General features: G+C 39.3%; 1 protein-coding gene across 4 annotated transcripts in view; it reads left to right on the top strand.

The window, feature by feature from the left end:
- cyth1a (cytohesin 1a) overlaps positions 1-18,301 on the top strand; it is a 74,303-nt gene extending 56,002 nt beyond the window's left edge. For 3 of the 4 annotated variants that reach the window (XM_062036629.1, XM_062036628.1, XM_062036627.1), the window contains exons 4-13: positions 686-752; positions 844-962; positions 4,079-4,159; positions 4,218-4,330; positions 5,004-5,152; positions 5,232-5,344; positions 9,994-10,072; positions 11,815-11,883; positions 15,068-15,222; positions 16,929-18,301. In XM_062036629.1, the coding sequence (XP_061892613.1) occupies positions 686-752; positions 844-962; positions 4,079-4,159; positions 4,218-4,330; positions 5,004-5,152; positions 5,232-5,344; positions 9,994-10,072; positions 11,815-11,883; positions 15,068-15,222; positions 16,929-17,007 (1,024 nt within the window). In that variant the 3' untranslated portion in view covers positions 17,008-18,301. The remainder of the gene's footprint in view (positions 1-685; positions 753-843; positions 963-4,078; positions 4,160-4,217; positions 4,331-5,003; positions 5,153-5,231; positions 5,345-9,993; positions 10,073-11,814; positions 11,884-15,067; positions 15,223-16,928) is intronic. The other variant, XM_062036626.1, reaches the window with a different exon arrangement.
- The last annotated feature ends 4,014 nt before the right edge of the window (positions 18,302-22,315 follow it).

Genomic DNA, 22,315 nt, shown 5'->3' with positions numbered 1-22,315 from the left:
AATAATGTAGTGGGTGTACGGGTGGAGGCAGACAATGCACAGTCCCTGGGGAGGGAGCGCTTGAGTCGGCTACTTTGGTCAGCGATCCCATCAACGGCAAATAAATCATGCCACACTTTCACTTTCTTTCCACCTAAATCCATTAAGTGTTGCATCTCCTTGTTGTAATCCAGGCGTCGTAGCATGCATTTATCGGTGCTTTTATCACGGCGACAGTACATATTAGTTTGTTTGTGCTGTGTTTTTTTTTACTTTAAGTAGTCTGCAGACAAAAGCCTAAGGAATCCATGCTGTTGACCTCTCACCGGCTGAAGATTGGGGGACGTAACCGTGGTGACGGCATCCCATAGAAACACTTTTTGACCCCGTAGCATCTACAGGCATGAGAAACGTCTCATTCCCATAAGCACAATGTTAAACGCTTGATCACGGCACTAAGGGTTAAGATGAATAAATAGTTGCCAGTAATTGTAATTTTTTTAACAGACATTTAGTGAATTGGTTTGAGCAATGTTGGGAAAAGGGTGAGCCATCAAGTTTATTGGCTTTAATGAGTCATAGATAAGAGGTACATTTAACAGTAGATTTGACTTGACAAAATTAATAGGGCAAAGAGTTTCATGTAGTGTTTTTTGTCTATCTTATGTTGCTTTATAAGTAATAGCTGTTGAATTTGATCTTCCAGGAAAAACATGCAGAGGAACAAACAGGTGGCAATGGGTCGTAAGAAATTCAACATGGACCCTAAAAAGGTTGGAGACGAATACATGATGAAGTTGCAGTATTTCAAAACTTGTGACTTGTTCCTTTTGGATGAAACTTAACCTCTATTGACACTTTCAGGGAATTCAATTCCTCATTGAGAACGACTTGCTGAAAAATACCAGTGATGACATTGCTCAGTTCCTCTACAAGGGGGAGGGTCTGAACAAAACCGCCATAGGAGATTACCTCGGGGAAAGGTAAGTCACCATGAGTCCTATATGAATACAGGTGAAACTTAAAAAATCGTGCATAGTTTGTTTATTCCGGCAATTAGATGTACAATGTGAAACTAACATGTGACATGTGTTTCCTATGCTTCACTGTGTTTTAGTCTTAGTACTTTATCTGTTTTAATGGTTAAGATAATAATCTACTATTATTATTTCTGGCGGGCGTTGTGGTGACCTACTCTGTTCTGTGGTCCTTGAATGCACCGTGAAAACCCTCCGTCTCGTAGAACGATCACTCTAACCTAAGAGAACACACTTTATAGGTTCAGTGTGCACAATTGAATAGCTGAGTTGGTCAGATAGTAATGTCTTCATATGTTGAGATTGAGGGACGCCGGCGTGGCGGGGTTGGGAGAGTGGCCGTGCCAGCAACCTGAGGGTTCCTGGTTCACTCCCCGCCCTCTACCAACCTTGTCACATCCGTTGTGTCCTTGCGCAAAACACTTCACCCTTGCACCTGATGGGTCGTGGTTAGGGCCTTGCATGGCAGCTCCCGCCATCAGTGTGTGAATGTGTGTGTGAATGGGTGAATGTGGAAATAGTGTCAAAGCCCTTTGAGTACCTTGGAGGTAGAAAAGCGCTATACAAATGTAACCCATTTACCATTTAATGGGGAAAGACGTTAATGTCTATTTTTTTCATGTTAGCTTTTAAGATAGTGAGCTGGCAACAGTTGGTCCGCAAATTTATCAAAGTGCAGTTATCAATCACTGTTTGTTGGTAATTTTCATTTAAAAACGGTAATACTGACCGTCAAACGGTTTTCCCATTGTTATCATTAATACTGTTTAACGTTACATCCCAAATGTCATGCACTGTAGTCTCTCTGTTCTTCACACATACTTCAAGGGTCTCTTCAAGAGTGCATATTTTCCATATTGCTCCGTTTCCTCGAGGTGAGGGCACGCCCATCCTTCCCCAAACAGCCTTTATTGGTCCCACATTTAGACAATGTCTCCCACTCAATGCTCTCCATCTGCTTTCAATTGTTTACTCATCCTTAAGTAACGCGCTCAAGACGCTGTCTGCATCATTTCAGGGAAATTAAACAAAATTCCCCTTCGTAGTGACCACATTTACCGGAAATGGTGTCAAGCCCTTCTTGGTATGCAGGGATTATAGGTCAGTCAGTCGCACAGTCGGGGTGGAGTCCGGAAGGTCAGGGACATAATTTGGTGCATGGGCCGATGATGGATGCTCTCGCTCGGTCGGATTGTTAACAAACTGCACGTCTCTGAACTCCAAAGTAGGTGATTGAATTAGGCACTTGTCCGCTGGGAATAACAGGCCATGAGCTCAAAAGAGTAGATCATTTACTCTGAAGGGCATTAGGGTCTAGGGACGATGTCATCATCCAGATGAGATGATAAATTAATTATATAGGGGCGAACCTATGTCACTCTGGCCTGATGGGAGCATGTATCTTATCACAATCCTTTTGTGTACCAGGTCATGCTTTCACACAAAGTCTGGCTCAATAATCTCACATCCCTATTACTGCAATTTTTTTTTAAGTATTGGGATGTAATGATAAACAGTATTAACAATAACCGCGGTAAGATTTCTGATAGTTAGTAATACCCTTTTAAATAAAAAATTTCGAAAAAGTAGCTCTAGCTTATTAGTTAGCTTAAATGCTGAAATGAATGCAGGACACATGTACTTCCACATTAAGAAACTACATACCACAAGCTAAACTTGTATAAACACATTACAGTCTGAGTAACTAAGATATTAAATTGTACACATTGAACCTACAGTTCGTGCTTTCTTGGCAAATAGTGTTTGATCTTTAACAGGAGTAAAATGACACAAATAGGGATTTTCTTTTTACAACTTTATTAACTAAGACAAAGTGGTCTACAATAAAAAGTGAACTTGTGTGACGTCAAATGAACCCGATGTGAAGCAAAATGAAGACTTAATTTGCCATAATAAATTAAAAAAGGCAAAAACTTTTTATTAATTAAAATGGAAAAAAATAAACATTTAAACGTGCAAATAACATTATAATGCTGAAGAATTCAGAACAATATTTATTATTATTTCTGCCAATAAATAATATTGTGTGTAAATGTATTAGTTATTCTTTTTTAATTAAAATTGGTTAAAATATTTCAGTGTGTGTATTAGGGTTGTACAGTATACCCGTGCTAATAAAGTACCACGGTACTAATCAATTGAAAACGGTACTACACTTATCCCTGCAAACAATGGCAGGTTAATATACTACATTTGAAAAATACCGGTACTGTTTATGCTGCTGGCGGAGATTACAGAGCCGAGGCGCATGATGTTGAGTGTGTCAAAACGCTCACACAAATGGCATACAAGCAATAACATTATGGAGAGGAAGAATGGCAAAAAAATGAAATTCTACTGGTTAATAAAGAGGGTGCATGAAGCCCAATTTGGGGGTATTTGGGCTTCAAAACTAACGATAAAGGTGATGCTTTACACAGGGAGGCGCCGCGCTGCAAGTGGTGCTTTAAAACACTCCTCGCCAAAAGTGGCGGTTAGAATTACCACCTTTGCTTTAAACTTAGGTAAACATTTAAATTATATCAATTCATATCTGCACAAGGAGCTATAAAGAGTGTCAAGTAATAATGTAGTTGTTACATCTGTCCTGCTGTTCGGCTCCCATGCAGACTATAGTCGACGAGCCCAGGGCAGACGTTCCCTCCAGGGCCGATGTTTTCGTCAGGGGTAGCACTCTTCATTTTACTGGGTTGATTATGGCAGACTATATGTAATATGAAACATTTTAAATTGCTTTCTGAGTGCAGCAAGAAAAGCCCAATTTGTATAATGCCTTTTAATTTATATTTTAACCTTGTAAAATTGTGTTTGATGTTAAAATATAGCCTATATTGACATTTTTTGTAGTTCCCTTTATTTTGAAAAGTATCGATATACATTTTGGTACTGGTACCAAATTATTGGTTTTGGGACAACCCTGGTGTGTATTAATACATTATGAGCACATTTAACAGTAGTGTGATAATAATAATAACTGATAATACATTTTCAAATCATTACATCCCTAGTGTAGTTTGATATTCTTCTTTTGTGTCTTATAGAGATGATTTCAACATAAAGGTCCTGCATGCATTTGTTGAGCTTCATGAGTTCACAGACCTCAACCTGGTTCAGGCCCTAAGGTAAGAGTCTATTTCAGACTTCATCACAGTATTATGATCGAGACGTTTCCCCTCAAAGACAGTTCCTGTGGAGTTTTCGGCTACCGGGAGAAGCTCAGAAGATTGACCGCATGATGGAGGCCTTTGCTCAGCGCTACTGCCAGTGCAACCCTGGCGTTTTCCAGTCAACAGGTGTTGCTTTTATACTCAACAGTTAGGCTATCCATTCTAAAAAGCTTTTGAATTTAGATCTCTTAATACCATTGATTGATTGTATAAGCGTTTTTTCATTATTCATATTTGCTATTAGTGCACTAAGGGCTAATGGGATGCCAAGATAAACTTGGATTATTCACTTTCTATAGTAGACACAAAGTCTGCAGATGTTTACTTTTAAGTGTTGTCTGTCTTTTGGGAATATTGCGTGTAGATTAGAGAAAGCGCCAATATCATGGACACAGATGGATGTACTGTACATAATGCATGGTGCTTCCTAACAGCTCAGCATGACAGATAAAGTGCTGCCACGTCAGCCGCACGGCGCCCTTGCTGCCTATTAGCACAGATTTCAATAGAGCACGCAGAAACACACTTAGCTGACTGTATTGCACGCCAACCTGTCCTCACTAATGCAACTCTGTGTGGCTGTGTGCTAAGCTGACCTTTTTTTATATATTCAGACCCCTCTGTAAGCATAAGCAACATTTCTAACAAGCTAATACAGGTTATCTGTCTATCAAAGTTGAACATGTTTTGGTTTCTGTTACGTAGGTAAGGGTAATGTCACTGTAAAGGCTGGTTTCCAAGAAACGAGGGCAATGTAAGCCAGTTATATTTGACATGGTGACTGTGTTGTCTATCTCAGACACCTGCTACATCCTGTCATTCGCCATCATCATGCTCAACACAAGCCTCCACAACCCCAATGTCAAGGACAAACCCACCGTGGAACGCTTCATCTCCATGAACCGAGGGATCAATGATGGAGGAGACCTACCTGAGGACCTGCTCAGGGTGAGTAGGTTGCACGGTTCTCAGCCTCTCTCCAGTTTGAGCCTGCTCTGTATTGACTGTCACACCCTCTCCGTTGCAGAATTTGTACGACAGTATCAAAAATGAGCCATTCAAGATCCCAGAGGATGATGGCAACGACCTCACCCATACTTTCTTCAATCCCGACAGAGAAGGCTGGCTGCTAAAACTGGGTGAGTGACGCAGAAAACTAGTGATGCACACGATGTGGAATTGAAGTGTGTAACTGATTGATGACGAGTCATGCCTTGTAATTGCAATCAAGGCAACATGGAATGCAATACTTGGCTGCCACCAGCGAATGCACTTTTGATTCCCTTTCAACTAGTTTTTGATCCAACAAAAAATCCACATATCGGCTTCGACAGGGCAACAGTATTCTTATCAGAACACTGGTTGAAACAGGAGTTCAGAACATTTAGAGACAGATTCCAACATCTGATTAACAGTAGTTAAAAACTAACTTAGTTGTTCTATTTCCCATAGTGACTGAATAACATTGTTCCACTGAAAACATATTTAAAGGGGACATATGATAATCTTTTATGACTGTTGTTACAATGTTGGATGCTAGGGATGTAACGGTATCAACGGCACAATGGATAAACACACTTACTGTAATTGAACACAAACATAATGCTCAAATGTTCTAATCATATTTATTACAATAAACAAATACATATATATATATATATATATATATATATATATATATATATATATATATATATATATATATATATATATATATATATATATATACACACACACACACACACACATATGTATGTGTGTGTGTTTGTTACATTTAGTTAAGCAACTTTTAACTTCAGAGAAACTGTCCTCTAGAGGGACAGCTTATATCACTTTGGAAAATTCTAATTCTCAGAAAAGTTAACTGACAATTTAATGTTTATAATGTAAATACCTCACAAATTGAAGCTTGGCCTCGCTGGGATTAATATATTTTCCAGGTGGTTTGTCAAGTGGCTTCTCATTTTACTTATGTTCCCTGCAGTGCAGTTTTACAAAAATTTTGTAATTTTCTGCGCTGCAGCCCAGTGCATTTATTACTTAAAACATGGATGAGAAATCTATTCAAACCACGAGTTGATTCAATGTTATTGAATAAAAATGTGGGTCAACACATCACAACTTTTGACGTGCTTTATGTCGTCTTAGAAATGCTTCAGACGAAGCGGCAGCTTTGCCTTGCAGTAAGCAGAACAAAGAGGTTGTGTTTTCTCCTAGGGTTTGTCTGTTAGCAACATAACTTAAAAATATTATACGTATATTTTGATGAAAACTTCAGGAAATGTCCAAAAAACCAATCCCCTTATGAAGTCCCAAACACAGATCTTGCACGCTTGCGCTACACAAATATATTTTAAATAGATGTAGTTTACTTCCAGACCGGCCAATTTAAAAGTGCCAAAGAAAAAACTACACTGACTTAAGTTTTCATTTGGTACTGTCATCCCACGTCATTAAGGCATTATTGTAATGATTTTAATACCGAATTACCACTGTATTTATAATATAGTTACACCCCTATTCGATACTCACTTTGAACAACACCAAAGCATCACATCGTATGCCATGCATTTTGGCGTTAGCTTGTGGGGTTTTGTAGTCGGGCTACATTGTGAAAGCACAGTGAGGTGGACGTATCTATTTGGACATTAAGTAAAGCTATTAGCCTGGGATGGGGTCTCTGTATGAGACCAGCTGAGTTTTAAAATATTATATTTATCAAATCTTGTCATGCGCATAATAACACTGATGTGCGACATGCAGTGACATAGATGCTGATAAAATAAGTTTTTATTTATGCAACGCTGTATCGATCGGAGAGTAGGCTAGTGTACTAATGTTGAAACCGGGTGAATGTATATAATGTCATGAAGTTTGTTTTGGACCGTGTCTGTAAAAAATAGTGGTGACGTTTGTTTTCAAGATATGTAACCGTGTACATTTTAGAACGATACATTGTGATACTTTTGAGGAGGGTGTGGTTTCTTTCATTATCAATCTGGGAACGCTTCCACGAACAAACATCTTGCAGACGGACTCAAAAAACGGGTTGTAAATGTGACTGTAGAGAAAAATGTACACCAAAGCATATCCAATACATATTATCTAGACCAGTGGTTCTTAACCTGGGTTCGATCGAACCCTAGGGGTTCGGTGAGTCGGCCTCAGGGGTTCGGCGGAGGTCAAGACACACCCGACTCATCGTGTAAATAAAAACTTCTCCCTATCGGCGTATTATGGATACCACTGAACAATGTTCCCTCTAATTTTCCATCTGATTTGCAGGTGTGTAATTTGTTATGGTTCATTTTGTGCACCAGTAAAAAAAACATATAACTTTGTCTTGAATTTGAAAAAAAACAACTTTTATTTTTCACTAAAGAAGGGTTCGGTGAATGCGCATATGAAACTGCTGGGGTTCGGTACCTCCAACAAGATTAAGAACCACTGATCTAGACCACAAGGAAGTGTTAGAAATGTAGATTATAATCAGGTTAGGTCCCCTTTAATGAACAGTATAGTTTTCACCAATATGGTTTTCCAGTGGTGTTGTCAGGCAAGTAGCTGCAATTATGTCAAGTAGCTATCTCTCTTTTGAGGTCAACCACCTGTAAGTGTTTGTGTATATGCGTGTATACACTTGATGCTGAGACTGAAGACACCTCTTTGAATGAATTATGAATGTGGCCCAAGATCAGGCTTTTAAATTATTGAGGATGTCTGCATTCATTGACACTAAAGTCAATCAAGTGTGTGTATAAATATGAGCATGCTCTGCATATTTAAGATATGTTACAGTACAGTTGAATATGTTCCACAGGAGCTCAGATGCACAATGATGGATTCCTCAACACTACCAACTTCTGTTTTCTCTGACATCTCCCTCTCGTTGTACTGATTCACACTAAATGTGCCAAGAACAAAAGACATGAGGTTGAATCTGTAAATCACTGTGAATCTTTACAACTGGTTTCAGGGATCTAGCATCAAGTGGCTTCTTCTAATGACCTTAAAAAATCAAGGTGGAGGATAAATGACTGACAATATTTGCCCGAAGAGGCAATATTTAATGCAATGCCTTACAGTGTGTAGAGCTCCCCTGAGTGGTAAACTCAAGTGTTGCACCTCACTGCAAAGCACTGCATAAACACCTCTTCCACTTTAACAGGACTTGTGGTACAATAATTCCTTATCATTTAATTTGATTATTTTTGTTTTCTTTTCCTCTTCGTTTGTTTGTTTGTTCCCATGATTATGGCTGTTGTCTTTCCTCAGGAGGTATGTACACCTGCTCTTCCCCAACAAACAAAACAAATGCTCTTCCATCTCTTCAGCTCTTTGGTGCTTTTGGTGGTCCGCCATTTTGCTTATGTTCTCTTTCAACATTGCAGGGTTTTTTCTTGTCTGGTTATTTTTGTTCTGTTTTGTTTGTCTCTCCATTGACGCATTTCAACTTCAGATGTTTGTCCGTGCAGTCGCTCACCGAGCTGGTAGTTTAATTTTTTTTCCCATCTTTTATCTCTGTGGGTGGTTGCCGGGCAGTTGCCGGGTGCCACCCTTTGGGTTCTTTTCAGGGAGCTGCTGCTTTGAGACCTCTCCTACTGAGGTCTTGTAATGGTCACTGTCTTTTGATGTGGGGTTTCTTCCGCCAAAAGCTGCATTATACCCTTTTTTATACTTGAGTTAGCTTTGGAAAGGGAATAGTGCAGCTTTTAAAAACCATGTGGCTTTTCTATGCTTAACTTGTTCTTTTCAATGGATCACAAGGAGAAATTGTGTGGTGCTTGACTTGAGAGAGTGGTGTGGGCAGTGGAGTGTTTTCAATATGTATTCCAATTGAATACTGTTAAAAAAACTACCTCAAACTAACACTTCGGCCCACCATACCTCCACTCTAGCACCCCACCAAACCCCCTGTCCTTCCTTGCAAACGATCTGCAGGGACGTTGACCCGCCCTTCAGATACTCTTGCACTTCTTTGGAGTGACATGGAACCGAAACATTAATCCAATCTGAGCGTCCAAGCCATTTAGCTCTGTGTCCATCTGTGCTGTCTTGCTTTTTTTGTCGCAACATGTCGATTCTGTAGATGACAATAGGATCAAGAGTTGGGCCTATCATGCCTGTGATATGATGGGGTATCATATACAGCTTCTATGCTGGCATATGATAATGAACGTGTGTGTCTATATGTGCTCAAACACTCTCCTCTGTCATGTTAGACGTTTTAAAGTATCAAGGGATCAAGTAGTCTAGACGAGGCAAAACAGTTAACAAAGCCAGGACAGGAAATTTGAACCTGATTAAGCGCTATCTAGCTGCAGGCTCTCAACGCTCACTGGCATCCCATCCTCCTGCCATCTGCTTACGGTGATCGGGTTACCCCACACAGGAAACATGGGTGTCAAAGGGGGTAGGATGGGTTCAGAGGTCAGGGCGTGATCAGTGAAGGTTAATCAAAGAGCCCCCACAGGGCCGAGTAAAGGTGAGAACTTAATCCAGTGATAAGGAGCGCTGCAAAGTGACTCTGGTTTTCCACACATTTGTATGCAAGTGAAGTATCATCCACACATCCTGAGACATTTAATATGTTGATGCAGGTATTTATTTCTATATGTGGTGATGGTGCATGCATGTGGTGGAGCAGGGAGGAGTCTACAAGAGCTTTTCTGTCTGTCTGCTCATTCATCTGTCCGCCTGCGTGTTGCTAGAGTCGGCGCGTTGTCTTTTTTAATTTATTTATTTATTAAAAAAATTTTTAGCCTTTCTGACTGCATGTGTGAACCCACAGGAGGACGTGTAAAGACCTGGAAGAGAAGATGGTTCATCTTAACTGACAACTGTCTCTACTACTTTGAGTACACGACAGTAAGTACAACGTTATTTCTCATGCATTTGACTTGTTGTGGGTATATATCTATAAGTTCAAATAACACAACTTATATTTTTAATGGGCGATTAACGCACACACGTCCTTTTTCCCCCTCCGTAGCGAGGGGGAACTTGACTGATTTCATTAAATACTGATGAACCGCAAGCGGAAAACAGCGAGCGGAAATGGTAAAAGAAAAGGGTAGACTATGGAAATATCAGGTCCAAAGCCATGGCAAGTTCTCCCGACAAGAAAGGACTTTTATTTGCCGTGTAGCGAGGTCACTGCAGCAAATGCCTGGTGTGCGCGTCAATCAAAGGTAGGGGAAAGCTTCATTTTCGTGTATACAGTTAAGGTGCATTGACAACCAAGTGTAGACTGTTACACTAACTGCTTTAGTAAGATGGCATAAAAGCTCAACAGAAATGAAACACGGTAGGCAGGAAGTTGAAAGGGGACTTCTTTATGTCAAACTGTTGGGTCTGACCTCAAACCAATAAAAGCGATATGCTATGCATCCGATTTAACTACATTAACAAAATAAAAATGTCTTAAACTACAATCATGCTTTGTCAAATATATATTTTTTATGGTATTCTGTGATATTTTTACCTGGAAAAAAAAATTATACTACATCAGTTGAGGAATATTGAGGCGGGGGTTTCTGGCTGGCTGAAATATTGTGTAAATTCTTCTATAACATATGCTGGTTGAGTCCTCAATTACAGAATGTAATTGTTAATGAATTACAGGCTGAATATTACATTTTACTAATAAATAGAAAAGGTTAAGACAGATATATTCATATCTCAGTTAAGACAGATATATTCATATCTCCGTGCAGAGGTATGAATACCATTGACTTGTACAATGTGTAATGTACAGAATATCAGAAGCATTTATTCAGGTAGAAATATCAAATATTACATTTCCAAACATCTTCAGCAATCAAATCATGATCATAACAATCCACATTATGACGTTTGTTGTATTAATGCGTGAAACTGGTATTTAAACATGGAAGTGTAGCTGCTCCTCTGAATGTAAGTGTTCCTATAAGAGGAATGCACACTCTGTGTTTAACAAAATGCAAAACCTGGCAAGACACTAAAACACTGCAAGCAATTTTTTTGTAAATGTCATGAAAACATAGTTATGGCCGGTTTTGTGTTGAGCTGTTTAAAAAGCACAATGTTTAACATTTTGTTAAAGCAAATTAATTGTCCAGCCAGGGTATTAAAACATGAAAATTATCTGTCTAGGGTACACTTATTAATGATGAAAATTATAGCTATCTGTGATTAATGCGATTAATTTTGTATTAACTGTGAACAATGCGAATATTGCGATTAAATGTTTTAATCGTTTGACAGCCCTAGTATATTCACATATATGTGTGTGTGTGTATATATATATATGTATGTATGAGTGTGTGTGTGTGTGTGTGTGTGTGTGTGTGTGTGTGTGTGTGTGTGTGTGTGTGTGTGTGTGTGTGTGTGTGTGTGTGTGTGTGTGTGTGTGTGTGTGTGTGTGTGTGTGTGTGTGTGTGTGTGTGTGTGTGTGTGTGTGTGTGCGCGCGCGCGTGCGTGCGTGCGTATATAAGTGTATACGTGTAAATGTGTCTATAAACGTGTGTGCATGTGTGTGTGTGTGCGCGCGCGCGCGTATGTATGAAACAATGAATGAATGAATGAAACAGCCCAGGTTTAACTTAATTTTTGCTTTTGCATGATTGCAGGACAAAGAGCCACGAGGGATCATTCCACTGGAGAACCTAAGCATCCGAGAGGTGGAAGACAAGAAGCCTGTAAGGACAGTTTCCTCTGCTGGTTCATTTCTTGATTACAAAGATGTTCAATTAACGCCCCTTTGCGTGGTACCTGCTAGGCCTGGGATGGAAACAAAAGCTTGTACTATCGGTAGTAGTTTGTCATAGTCGTTTTTGAAGATATTTTGCTCAAAAAGAGAAACACAACACACAAACTAATGTTAGCTTAGTTTGTTATTGTGCCTGTTTTCCTGCTGCCGTCAGTGTCCAATAGAATGTCTTCTTTCCTTAAAAAACAACCAGATGCTAAATATAAGTACAGAAGACCTTTTTTCCTCTTTGATTGTATTTTAGTCTTGGTTGGACTCATGCCTTAAGTGTTGCAAAGTTTTTGCAGTTTCTTGCACTCAGGAACTAAGTATACAGTGTACACAGTATACTGTCATGTTCACGTGTGAGGGAAGAGTGAATTGTGAGATACACACGGTGCGGCATCTGCAGTGATGCGGACCCTATCGTCGTATGAAGAAGGAACTGGGTTGGAAGGCAAAGCTCTCAATTTACCGGTCGATCTACGGTCCTATCCTCATCTATGGTCATTAGCTCTGGGTTATGACCAAAAGGACAAGATCACGGGTACAAGCGGCCAAAATGAACTTCCTATGTCAGGTGGCGTGGATCGCCCTTAGAGAGAAGCTCTGTCATTTGGGAGGAGCTCAGAGTAAACCCGCTGCTCCTACACATTGAGAGGAGCCAGATGAGGTGGTTCGGGCATAGGAGAGGTTTAGTGCACATATGACTGGTAGGAGGCCATGAGGAAGACCCAGGACACGTTGAGCAGACTGTCTCCCGGCTGGCCTAAGAACGCCTCGGATCCTCTGGGAGGAGCTGTACAAAGTAGTCCTGACTCTAGACACCAGAAGGAGACCACTGGCTAAGCACGGCTTAGCTTTCTGCTTTACGGAATCCAAAACTTTTAGGATCTAAAAGGGACATGCTCATAAAAGTCTCATAAGTCAGCAATATTTTTTTAAACTTTCCATCCATCCATTTTCTTCACGTCAAATCTTTTAACAACGTCCGATCTATCAATTGATTTTTTTTTTTTTATTCTTTGATTTTTTTCTGTTTAATGGCCTTTTTGTCAAAAATAGCAACGGTTTCTTATAATGGGAAAATGCATAATATACAGTATTTCTAAAAATAAGTTGTAGAGTGAAATATTTCAGGTTGGGTAATTACAGCCTTGAATAGGGAAACAATTCATGAGATTGATTTTGATACAGTGTACAAAAATATTATATTTAAAGTTCCTACGGAGCTAGAATGATAGAGAAAGCAGGCATGGAGTTTGTTTTTGATAACATTAGGTGCCAGTTCTATGATCAATGACATTCCTCCATAAAAGAGACTAACAGCGCTGATAAGTTTTTATAAAAAGAGACTAACAGCGCTGATAAGTTTTTATGAGGTAAAGGAAAACCGGTTTTGTTCAATAAAATGCTTCCTAAACATTTAATGAAGTCAAATACAAATAAAGCAACCAAATACAAATAAAGCAACAAGAGAAAGACCCAACATTTCTCTTTTCTAAAGTAATGGTGAATGGGTTATACTTGTATAGCGTGTATATGTGTATATATATATATATATATATATATACCGTATTTTTCGGATATATATATATATACCGTATTTTTCGGATTATAGGTCGCTCCGGAGTATACGTCGCACCGGCCGAAAATGCATAATAAAGAAGGAAAAAAACATACGTCGCACTGTCGCATTTTTGGGGGAAATGTATTTGATAAAATCCAACACCAAGAATAGACATTTGAAAGGCAATTTAAAATAAATAAAGAATAGTGAACAACAGGCTGAATAAGTGTACGTTATATGACGCAAAAATAACCAACTGAGAACGTGCCTGCTATGTTAACGTAACATTATGGTAAGAGTCATTCAAATAACTGTAACATATCGAACATGCTATACGTTTACCAAACAATCTGTCACTCCTGATCGCTAAATCCGATGAAATCTTCTTCCTCGTTGTCGCTTCTGGTATCCTTTCTTTCTGCTGCTCGATTCCCGTTATCTGCTGCATATTTCACTACGTCCAGCTTGTAATCTGCAGTATATGATTTCCTTTTCGGTGCCATTTTTGTTCAGCCCTTCTCAGTTTTTATAAGTTACCGCCAATGTTGAAATGATCCATTTTCCTAGGTACGGACGTAGTAGCACGTAGCATCTTTTTTTTCACAATACACCGCCACAATGACCCACAATGCACTTGTGCCATGACCTGCCCCCACATAATTTCTATTGGCTGACGTGTGGGTGACGATTGCTGACATTCGCCTCGTCTCTTACGGGAATGAGATAAATAATATCATTTGATATTTTACGGTAATGTGTTAATAATTTCACACATACATCGCCCCGGAGTATAAATCGCACCCCCGGCCAAAATATTGAAAAAACTGTGATTTATAATCCGAAAAATACGGTATATATGTATATATATATATATATACGCCGTCCCCTGAAGTAAAGTTAATCAGTACAGCAGATATGGGCTTCTACGACAAAATAGATAAAAAATACAAAAAATATATATACATTAAAAAAACAAATCCTTTAAGATTTTTAAGCGTTACAAATAAGAACCGTGATTCAATCGAACATCGATTTTTTTTTTCAATAAAAAAAATAAAAACATTTGAGAAAATCTGCGAACAGACAAAGATGGATAGTTTGCCATTGTATACAAAGTGCAATGGTGGACAATGTTGCCACAACCATAATGCATCATGGTTTTCTGGCACCAGCTAGTGATTAAGAGGCACGATTACAGCAAAATATTTTGTTTTTGTTTTTCAATTGGCAAGAATAAGAGTTATTCTGTTATAATTGAAAAAGCATAGTACTATTCCAGGATTCCAGTCTGTTAAAATGGCAGTTATATTGGGAGTCAATGGGCCTGAAAGAGTTCTTAAGAGAAAGTGTGTGTACTTTATTTGCATACCTTGTTCTACAAGGGTTGCAATCAAAACACAATGCAATTTTTAAAATCAAACAAAAAAAAACCTCCCTCTCAAAATTTCGGCCCGCTAACCTTCAAACTGAATAATCATATCACATGAGGAACACACGCAATGCCCGTTTGGGCCCTATGGGTAAACAAGGTTTAATAACGATTAAATCTTCATTCTTTTTACAGAACGCTTTTGAGCTTTACATTCCTGACAACAAGGACCAGGTGATAAAGGCGTGCAAGACGGAGGCTGACGGGCGCGTTGTGGAGGGAAATCACACCTTCTACCGTATATCTGCACCCTCCACTGAGGAAAAGGATGAATGGATGAACAGCATTAAGTAAGTGCCGAGCTGCCACATTGGATTTAGTTTGAAATACTGTTCAGTTGTCATCAAAACATCCTTGGGACATTCATTCATTATTTGGTTATTTTCAAGCTTTTTTTGCTGTGCTGAATGAGGTCAAATTTGCCAGAGTAAATTAGAATCAGATTATTTCTACACATGTTCCTAACAACAAACTAATGTTAAAGTAAACATGTCATTTTTACTTTATTTATATGTGAACTAATGAAATTGTTTACTAAGATTTCAATTTGTACTCATGGCTTTCAGAATGTGTCTTACCACATTGCGCTACTTTGTTCCATTCCAAAGCATGCAACAGATTGTACATTTATTTTTTCTGCCAAGGTGTATTGTCTTGTGTATGTTATTGGTGTATGCACAAAATGTGCATTATTATGATAATTGTATAGTTATATATATTTAGTAGAGGTAGTGTAGTTAACATGTATATGTACCGTATTTTCCGGACTATAAAAGGCGCACTTAAAATTCTTTCTTTTTCTCAAAACTCGACAGTGCGCCTTATAACCCGGTGCGCCTAATGTACAGAATAATTCTGGTTTTGCTCACCAACCTCGCAGCAATTTTATTTGGTACATGGTGTAATGATTAGTGTGACCAGTAGATGCCAGTCAAACATAAGAGATATGTGGTAAGAGGTATGATGGCAATATCACTCAAGTAAACAACACCAACATGTTATGTTCCATTGAAAATATAGATTACACACGGCGCTCAAAAATCTATCAAAATGTTTTAGTATGACTTTAGTAAGCTATGAAGCTGCTCCGCTTGGTGGATTGTCGGCGCATTAAACATACAAGTATTATTATGGTGTGTGTATAAGGTAAGACATTATCTGGCGTTTTGTTATTATGCAAAAGCAACTTTTCTTATCTTCTGGTACCTGCTGATCTGTATGGGACATTCATCCTCCGCTGTTGCCATTTCTAATATAAAGTAGTGTAAAGTTATTACTTATATCTGTCAGTAAACTCGCCATGAAAGCGCTAAAACATGCCGGTGTAGTGAGTTACATTATTCACCCAAGAAACTTTAGTTATTATAGAGAGTTCCGGTCGGACGGGTTTTTCACGGGACACATTTCCAGACTTGTTGTTTCCGGATGAGGAGATGCTGCTCCGTTATTGATTTAAGTAAAGTCTGAATGTCATTAAAACAGTTAGCTCCATCTTTTGACACTTCTTCCACCCCCGTCCTTGCACGCTACACCGCTACAACAAAGATGACGGGGAGAAGACGCTGCCGAAGGTGAGCCACGTGAATAAGACCGCCCACAAAACGGCGCATCCGGAAGCGACTGTCAGAAATCGGCTTGAAGATGATCTGTAAAACATAATCTATGCAACATTTTCACCAAAGAACCACTATTACATGTTATGTAGACCACAGGGAAGTGTTTTCCATTTCGAAAAAAAAAAAACAATATGACTCCTTAATGTGCCCTATAATCACAGCCTTTTATATGAAAAAAATATTGAAAATAGAGCATTCATCGGCAGTGCGCCTTATAATCCGGTGCGCCCGGAAAATACGGTATTTCACGCTGAAATAGTAATGTCAAGTGAAAAATATATATTAGTAACATGTTTACCACAAGTTTTGACATTTTTTTTGTCATTGGGAACAAATAAGGGGGGATTTCTAATTAAGTTGATTGTTGTTTGTGCCCACAGAGCTGCCATCAGCAGGGACCCCTTTTATGAGATGTTAGCCGCCAGGAAGAAAAAGGTGTCGTCCATGAAGAGGCATTAAGAGCTGCTCGCCGCCACCCTGAATGTTGCACTTGAAAAGAGCAGGTGGGGGCTTTGCAGACTTGCCACGTTTGGACCCGGATCAGCCTTAGATATCTTTCAGGGGATTTGCTCACATAGCAGATTGGCTTTTTTGGACTCTGCTGGCCAGGAAACCAAGAGGCATATGTTGGCTCTCCTAGGTGAGAGTCGAGGGGGGCCGAAGCGACCTCTGACCCCCTGGCTCAATCCAATCAGCCCCAGCGAGGTGTGTGTCACTCAGCATCAAAACCCCTGTCAGATTTCTAAAACGGTACACAGCAAACGCAGGCCCTGCACCACCCAGCACATTGAACTCAGCAGGTCTGAAAGTGTGTGGCAACAAAATACTCTCATAAAGAAAAGGAATAACTTTTCCATAAGGCTTTACTAGATACATTTTTCATGCTTCAATGTCTTTTTCTCCCATTTGCTTTTGTAAAAACAAAGTTCCTGGATGTCAGGGAGAAAGCAAGTGACGAGGAGTTACTATTGAGTTATTTTGTAAGAGACCAATACAAGATGTATTAAGTTTTCTCGCTCCTTGCATGACTGAAATATGTTTTTGAGGAAGACGTCTGGGCTGGTTCTTGATGATCATTTCCTGGGCTTCCTCAAAAGGGAAAAGTGTCAAAACTCCACTCAGTCTAGCCGGTTTTGCATCAGTTTCTCCCTAGTTTATACTGCCTGGTGCTCTATAATATCAACATGAAAAGAAATGCTGCTGGTTAGCGACAGCACTTCACTTTGTAGACGGTTACCTTTTTTAATGGTAAAAAAGTCCCATATCATAATTCCGGGATGTTCTTTGGCTGTCTCAGTGCATCTGTGCTACAGGTTATTAATGCTCAAGCTTTAAAAACGCCACCAGTAGATGTTACTGTAAGGTTGTCCTTGTCTCAGGATCCAAAGTGTTGATGTGAAATGTTCTTTTCTTCTCAATGTGCAAGCCAAAACACTGAGAAATGGTATCTCAAAATAAATGCATCAAGGTGCAGTTTAATCTCGTTACTAGTGCCTGATATTTGCTCTCTTGTCTCTTCCACTCCGCTCCTGCCAGTGCACTAACGCCTAGAGAATGAAAACTCATATTGCTAGACAGTATTGGTTTATTTATCAAAAGTTGTACATACTTAAAATGTATAGTGACTGTTTATCTTTAGCTGTGCCGTTTAGGTTTGGTTTTTTTTCGAAATGTTTATTCTATTTCTATTGTTTACATTTATTCATGACATAATAAAACGAATCGGCCTTAAACGCTGCTTGGACATGTTTAGTGATTGTGTCACTCGTTTCTTTTTCAAGCCAGGAGAGGGCAGTATAGGACAATTTTGATTGATTGAGACTTTTATTAGTAGATTGCACAGTACGGTACATATTCCGTACAATTGACCACTAAATGGTAACACCCGAATAAGCTTTTCAACTTGTTTAAGTCAGGGTCCACGTTAATCAATTCATGGTAAGGACTAAATAAATTATTTGTATCTTTCAACAGCTGTGAAGCACAATATTTCCGAATTTAATTCAGAATTTAATACACTGAAGCATTATTTTGTTTTTTGTCCCTCTATATCAGAAAACCACCTGAATTTGAAACTGACATGAAACGATAGCCAATCAGGATGCGAGCTGCTTGAAGAAGCCGGAAGCACAACACTGAAGCATAATTGTTTTCGTCTTCATCACGTGGTATAGAATGCTAGCCAATCAGGAAGCGAGATGGCTGACGGAGCCGGAAGCAAAACCGCGCGAAGATCAAAATGAGACGAACTTTAAAAAAAATGAAGGACCATCTCGTCGAATTGTAGCAAACAAGCGTGTTCTACACTTTTTAATGTTAGGAATGGTAACGAAGTTGACTTGGGGAAAGAATGACCGGATAAGCAGCCCAATTGCTGCGGCAGGACCAAATATGACACAGGTAAGAATGATAAAGCACAAGGGGCAGAATTCAACACCCAAGGTAAGACTAATGTGTTATCTATGGCTGCTGACTGTTAAGCTCTTGCCTTTTCCATGAGCACGGTTTTTTTTATCCTGCTTATTAGTCTGATTATTGTGAACATAAAAATCTGTCATGCGGCCTGGCTACGGGCCAAACTGCCACGTAAATCCTTTTTTTTTTTTTTAAAGAAGCCGAAAGCACAACACGGAAGCGTAATTGTTTTAATTTTCATCACGTGGTATGAAATGATAGCCAATCAGGAAGCGAGATGGCTGACGGCGCCGGAAGCAAAACCGCGCGAAGCTCAAAATGACACAAACTTTAAAAAATGAAGGACCATCTCGTCGAATTGCAGCAAAGTAGTGTGTTCTACACTAGGCTGGCCATATTCTGAAATCCGAAAAATAGGACACGTATATGCGTGCCAAGGCGGGCAGCACGCCAAGTCCGGGAAGAGGTGAAAATTTGCCAATGATACTCGAACTTGCTTTATCAATAATATATTTATTTAATTAGAGCATTTTTTTATAAACGTATGCGTTATCCTGTTAAATCTCACATTCTATATTGTGTTATGGAAAAAGGTTGTCATAAACGTTACTTAATTCATTAACAAAAATAATTTTAAAAAAACAAATTTGTATGCATATGTTAATGTATTCAGTTATAAACATTCATTCACTTTTTTCTTTCCTTCATGGATCTGAACTTTACCGCTGCTGGTAGTTTTTCTATGTTTTTATTTAATAAGTTGTAGGTGTATTTCAGTATAAAAGTGTAAAAAGTGTTTTGCTTCAGTCATGAAATGATGATAATGGTGTGCCAGGGCATACATACATTTTATATTTAACACTTAAATATCTGGAGTCTACATCAACTTCAGATCCATCCCTCATTTCAAAATGTTTTCGTTTTTTTTATGTTTAAAAGATTAAGATTAAAGTACCAATGATTGTCACACACACGTTTGTTTTCCGCCCTTTTTTGTCAAACAAAACTATGTTTTTAATGGCCAACACACAAAATATGCAAAATCTTCCACCAAAAATATTTTTCAAAGTGGAATATTTGATGTGAAGTAATCGGAACCTTGGATAGGTCAATAATTCATAATAACATTGATTTTGATTCAATATTATCTTTTGAGCAATGACAGTTTGAAAGAAAAAAAACAGCTTTTTTTTATTAGTCAACATTGCAACTTTTTCTAAATTACATTTCACCTTTAAGCTTTTTCATTTCACTTGTCATGTTTTTGTTTATTTTAATAGTATTTTTAGAATGTGCCGTGGGCCTTTAAAACATTAGCTGTGGGCTGCATATGGCCTCCGGGGCACACTTTTGACACCTCTGCTATAGATAATAAAAAATTAAATCTGATAAATCTATCGATAAAAAGCAGAGCCTGGCGACGCATGCGCGTTTATCGTAACACAGAGTCAGCATCTCTGCTTCAGTAAACAATGACGGTGATGACGTCACTGTCAGCGATGCTAACTTGTCAGCCACTTCTTCAAGAGACTCCTTTTGAACACTCCTCGCACATTAACACTTCAAAAGGCAAACAATTGCCCCGTTTTTTGACCTGCAAAGTATGTTTTTGGGGTGGAGGAGTCTGCTCGGGTGCTGGTTAGCTTGAAGCTAACAGCTAACCTGTCTCCATCCTCGAACCATGTGGTTCCAGCGGGAGATAAAAGTGAAGTTTCCCTGGACTCACAAAGACTAAAATAACTCATTTACTGGAGTTAAAAATGTTGACTTTACACTCACTTTAGTGTTTACCATGAAGTCTTTATTTTGACAGCCCCTAGCGGTAAACTTGCCCGAGTGCAAACTGAGGAAGTAGTTGTCATGGATAAAACTTTTGGCGAATCAAAATCAAAACGCAATAAACGGGGACGGAAATTTGACACGGCAAATATAAACAAAACACTGGCGGAAAGCGGTAATCGATACGATAAAAAAAAACAAGCAAATCGGGTGTCTTGTCTGTCTCTCCACTCCCTCACTCTCTCTGTCTCTGCCCCTCCCTCACCTGGAGACTGCTATCCACGCCTTCATCACACACCGGCTAGACAACAACAACACTGTACGCTGGCATTGATCAGGCATCACTCCGCCGTTTGCAGCTTGTGCAAAACGCGGCTGCCCGTCTCCTAACCAGCACCAAAAAACGTGAGCACATCACCCCAGTCCTGGCCTCACTCCACTGGCTCCCTGTCCGTCACAGCATTGATTTTGAATTACTTTTAATTGTTTTTAAATCCCTAAATGGTCTGACCCCACAATACCTGACCGAGCTGCTGCATCATCATACCTTGTCTAGAGCCCTAAGGTCAGCTGACCAAATGCTGTTGGTGGTCCCCAGATCCAGGCTAAAGACCAGAGGGGACAGAGCCTTTTCCGTTGCCGCCCCTAAGCTCTGGAACAGCCTTCCCCTCCACATTAGGTCAGCCCAGAGCCTGGGGGTCTTCAAAACCCTTCTTAAGACCTACCTCTTCTCGCTGGCCTTTGACCTGAGCTGAGTCCGCCCACTAGGCCACCATTTCTAGTCCCCCCCCCCCCACCCCTTCGCTTTATTTTTATTTTTCAATTTGTCGCCCTTTTATTATTATTATTTTTATCCTGCAAATTTTTACTTTTTATTCGACCCCTTTTACCGTATTGCTTTTGCACTATCTTGTTCAGCACATTCATTGTTTATGTTCTTTGTTTTTGTTTTGTTTTTTGCTCTATGCTTTTTTTTAACCTGTAAAGCACTTTGGTTCAATTTAAAAGTGGTTGAAAACGTGCTATATAAATAAAGTTGACTTGACTTGACTTGACTCACGAATGTTGTTGCATGCGCACACCCTCACAATTTGTTTTGTTTTTAACCCCTTCTTAACCCTGAACGTACATTGAAAATACACGCAACCCTAACTCAAAATGCCGGACATTTGAGGCATTTAAGAAACTCCGCCTGGACAGCCCCGCAAAAGAGGACATGTCCGGGGAAAAGAGGACGTATGGTCAGTCTATTCTACACACTTTAATGTTAGGAATGGCAACAAAGTTGATTTGGGGAAAAAATTACCGGATAAGCAGCCTAATTGCTGCGGCAGGACCAAACGGAATCAGAAATACTTTATTAAAATTAAGATTTTCAGCACAATTCCATTCAAGAGCAGACAAACATTACAGGGAGACAGAACAGGATCGCTGACGGGTCTGCCAACTTCCGGCGCACCTTACAAAAAAGAGTTGAGTTGAGTTTGAGTTTATTTGGAACATGCAAGCATACAACATGATACATCACAATTTCCAGTTTCTCTTTTCAACATGTTCGAAAAGGAGTAGGAAG

Source organism: Entelurus aequoreus, linkage group LG25, assembly GCF_033978785.1.
Source record: "Entelurus aequoreus isolate RoL-2023_Sb linkage group LG25, RoL_Eaeq_v1.1, whole genome shotgun sequence".
NCBI classification, from domain to species: domain Eukaryota; kingdom Metazoa; phylum Chordata; class Actinopteri; order Syngnathiformes; family Syngnathidae; genus Entelurus; species Entelurus aequoreus.
The sequence above is the reverse complement of the archived record's forward strand: the minus strand, read 5'-3'. Positions and strand labels throughout refer to the sequence as shown.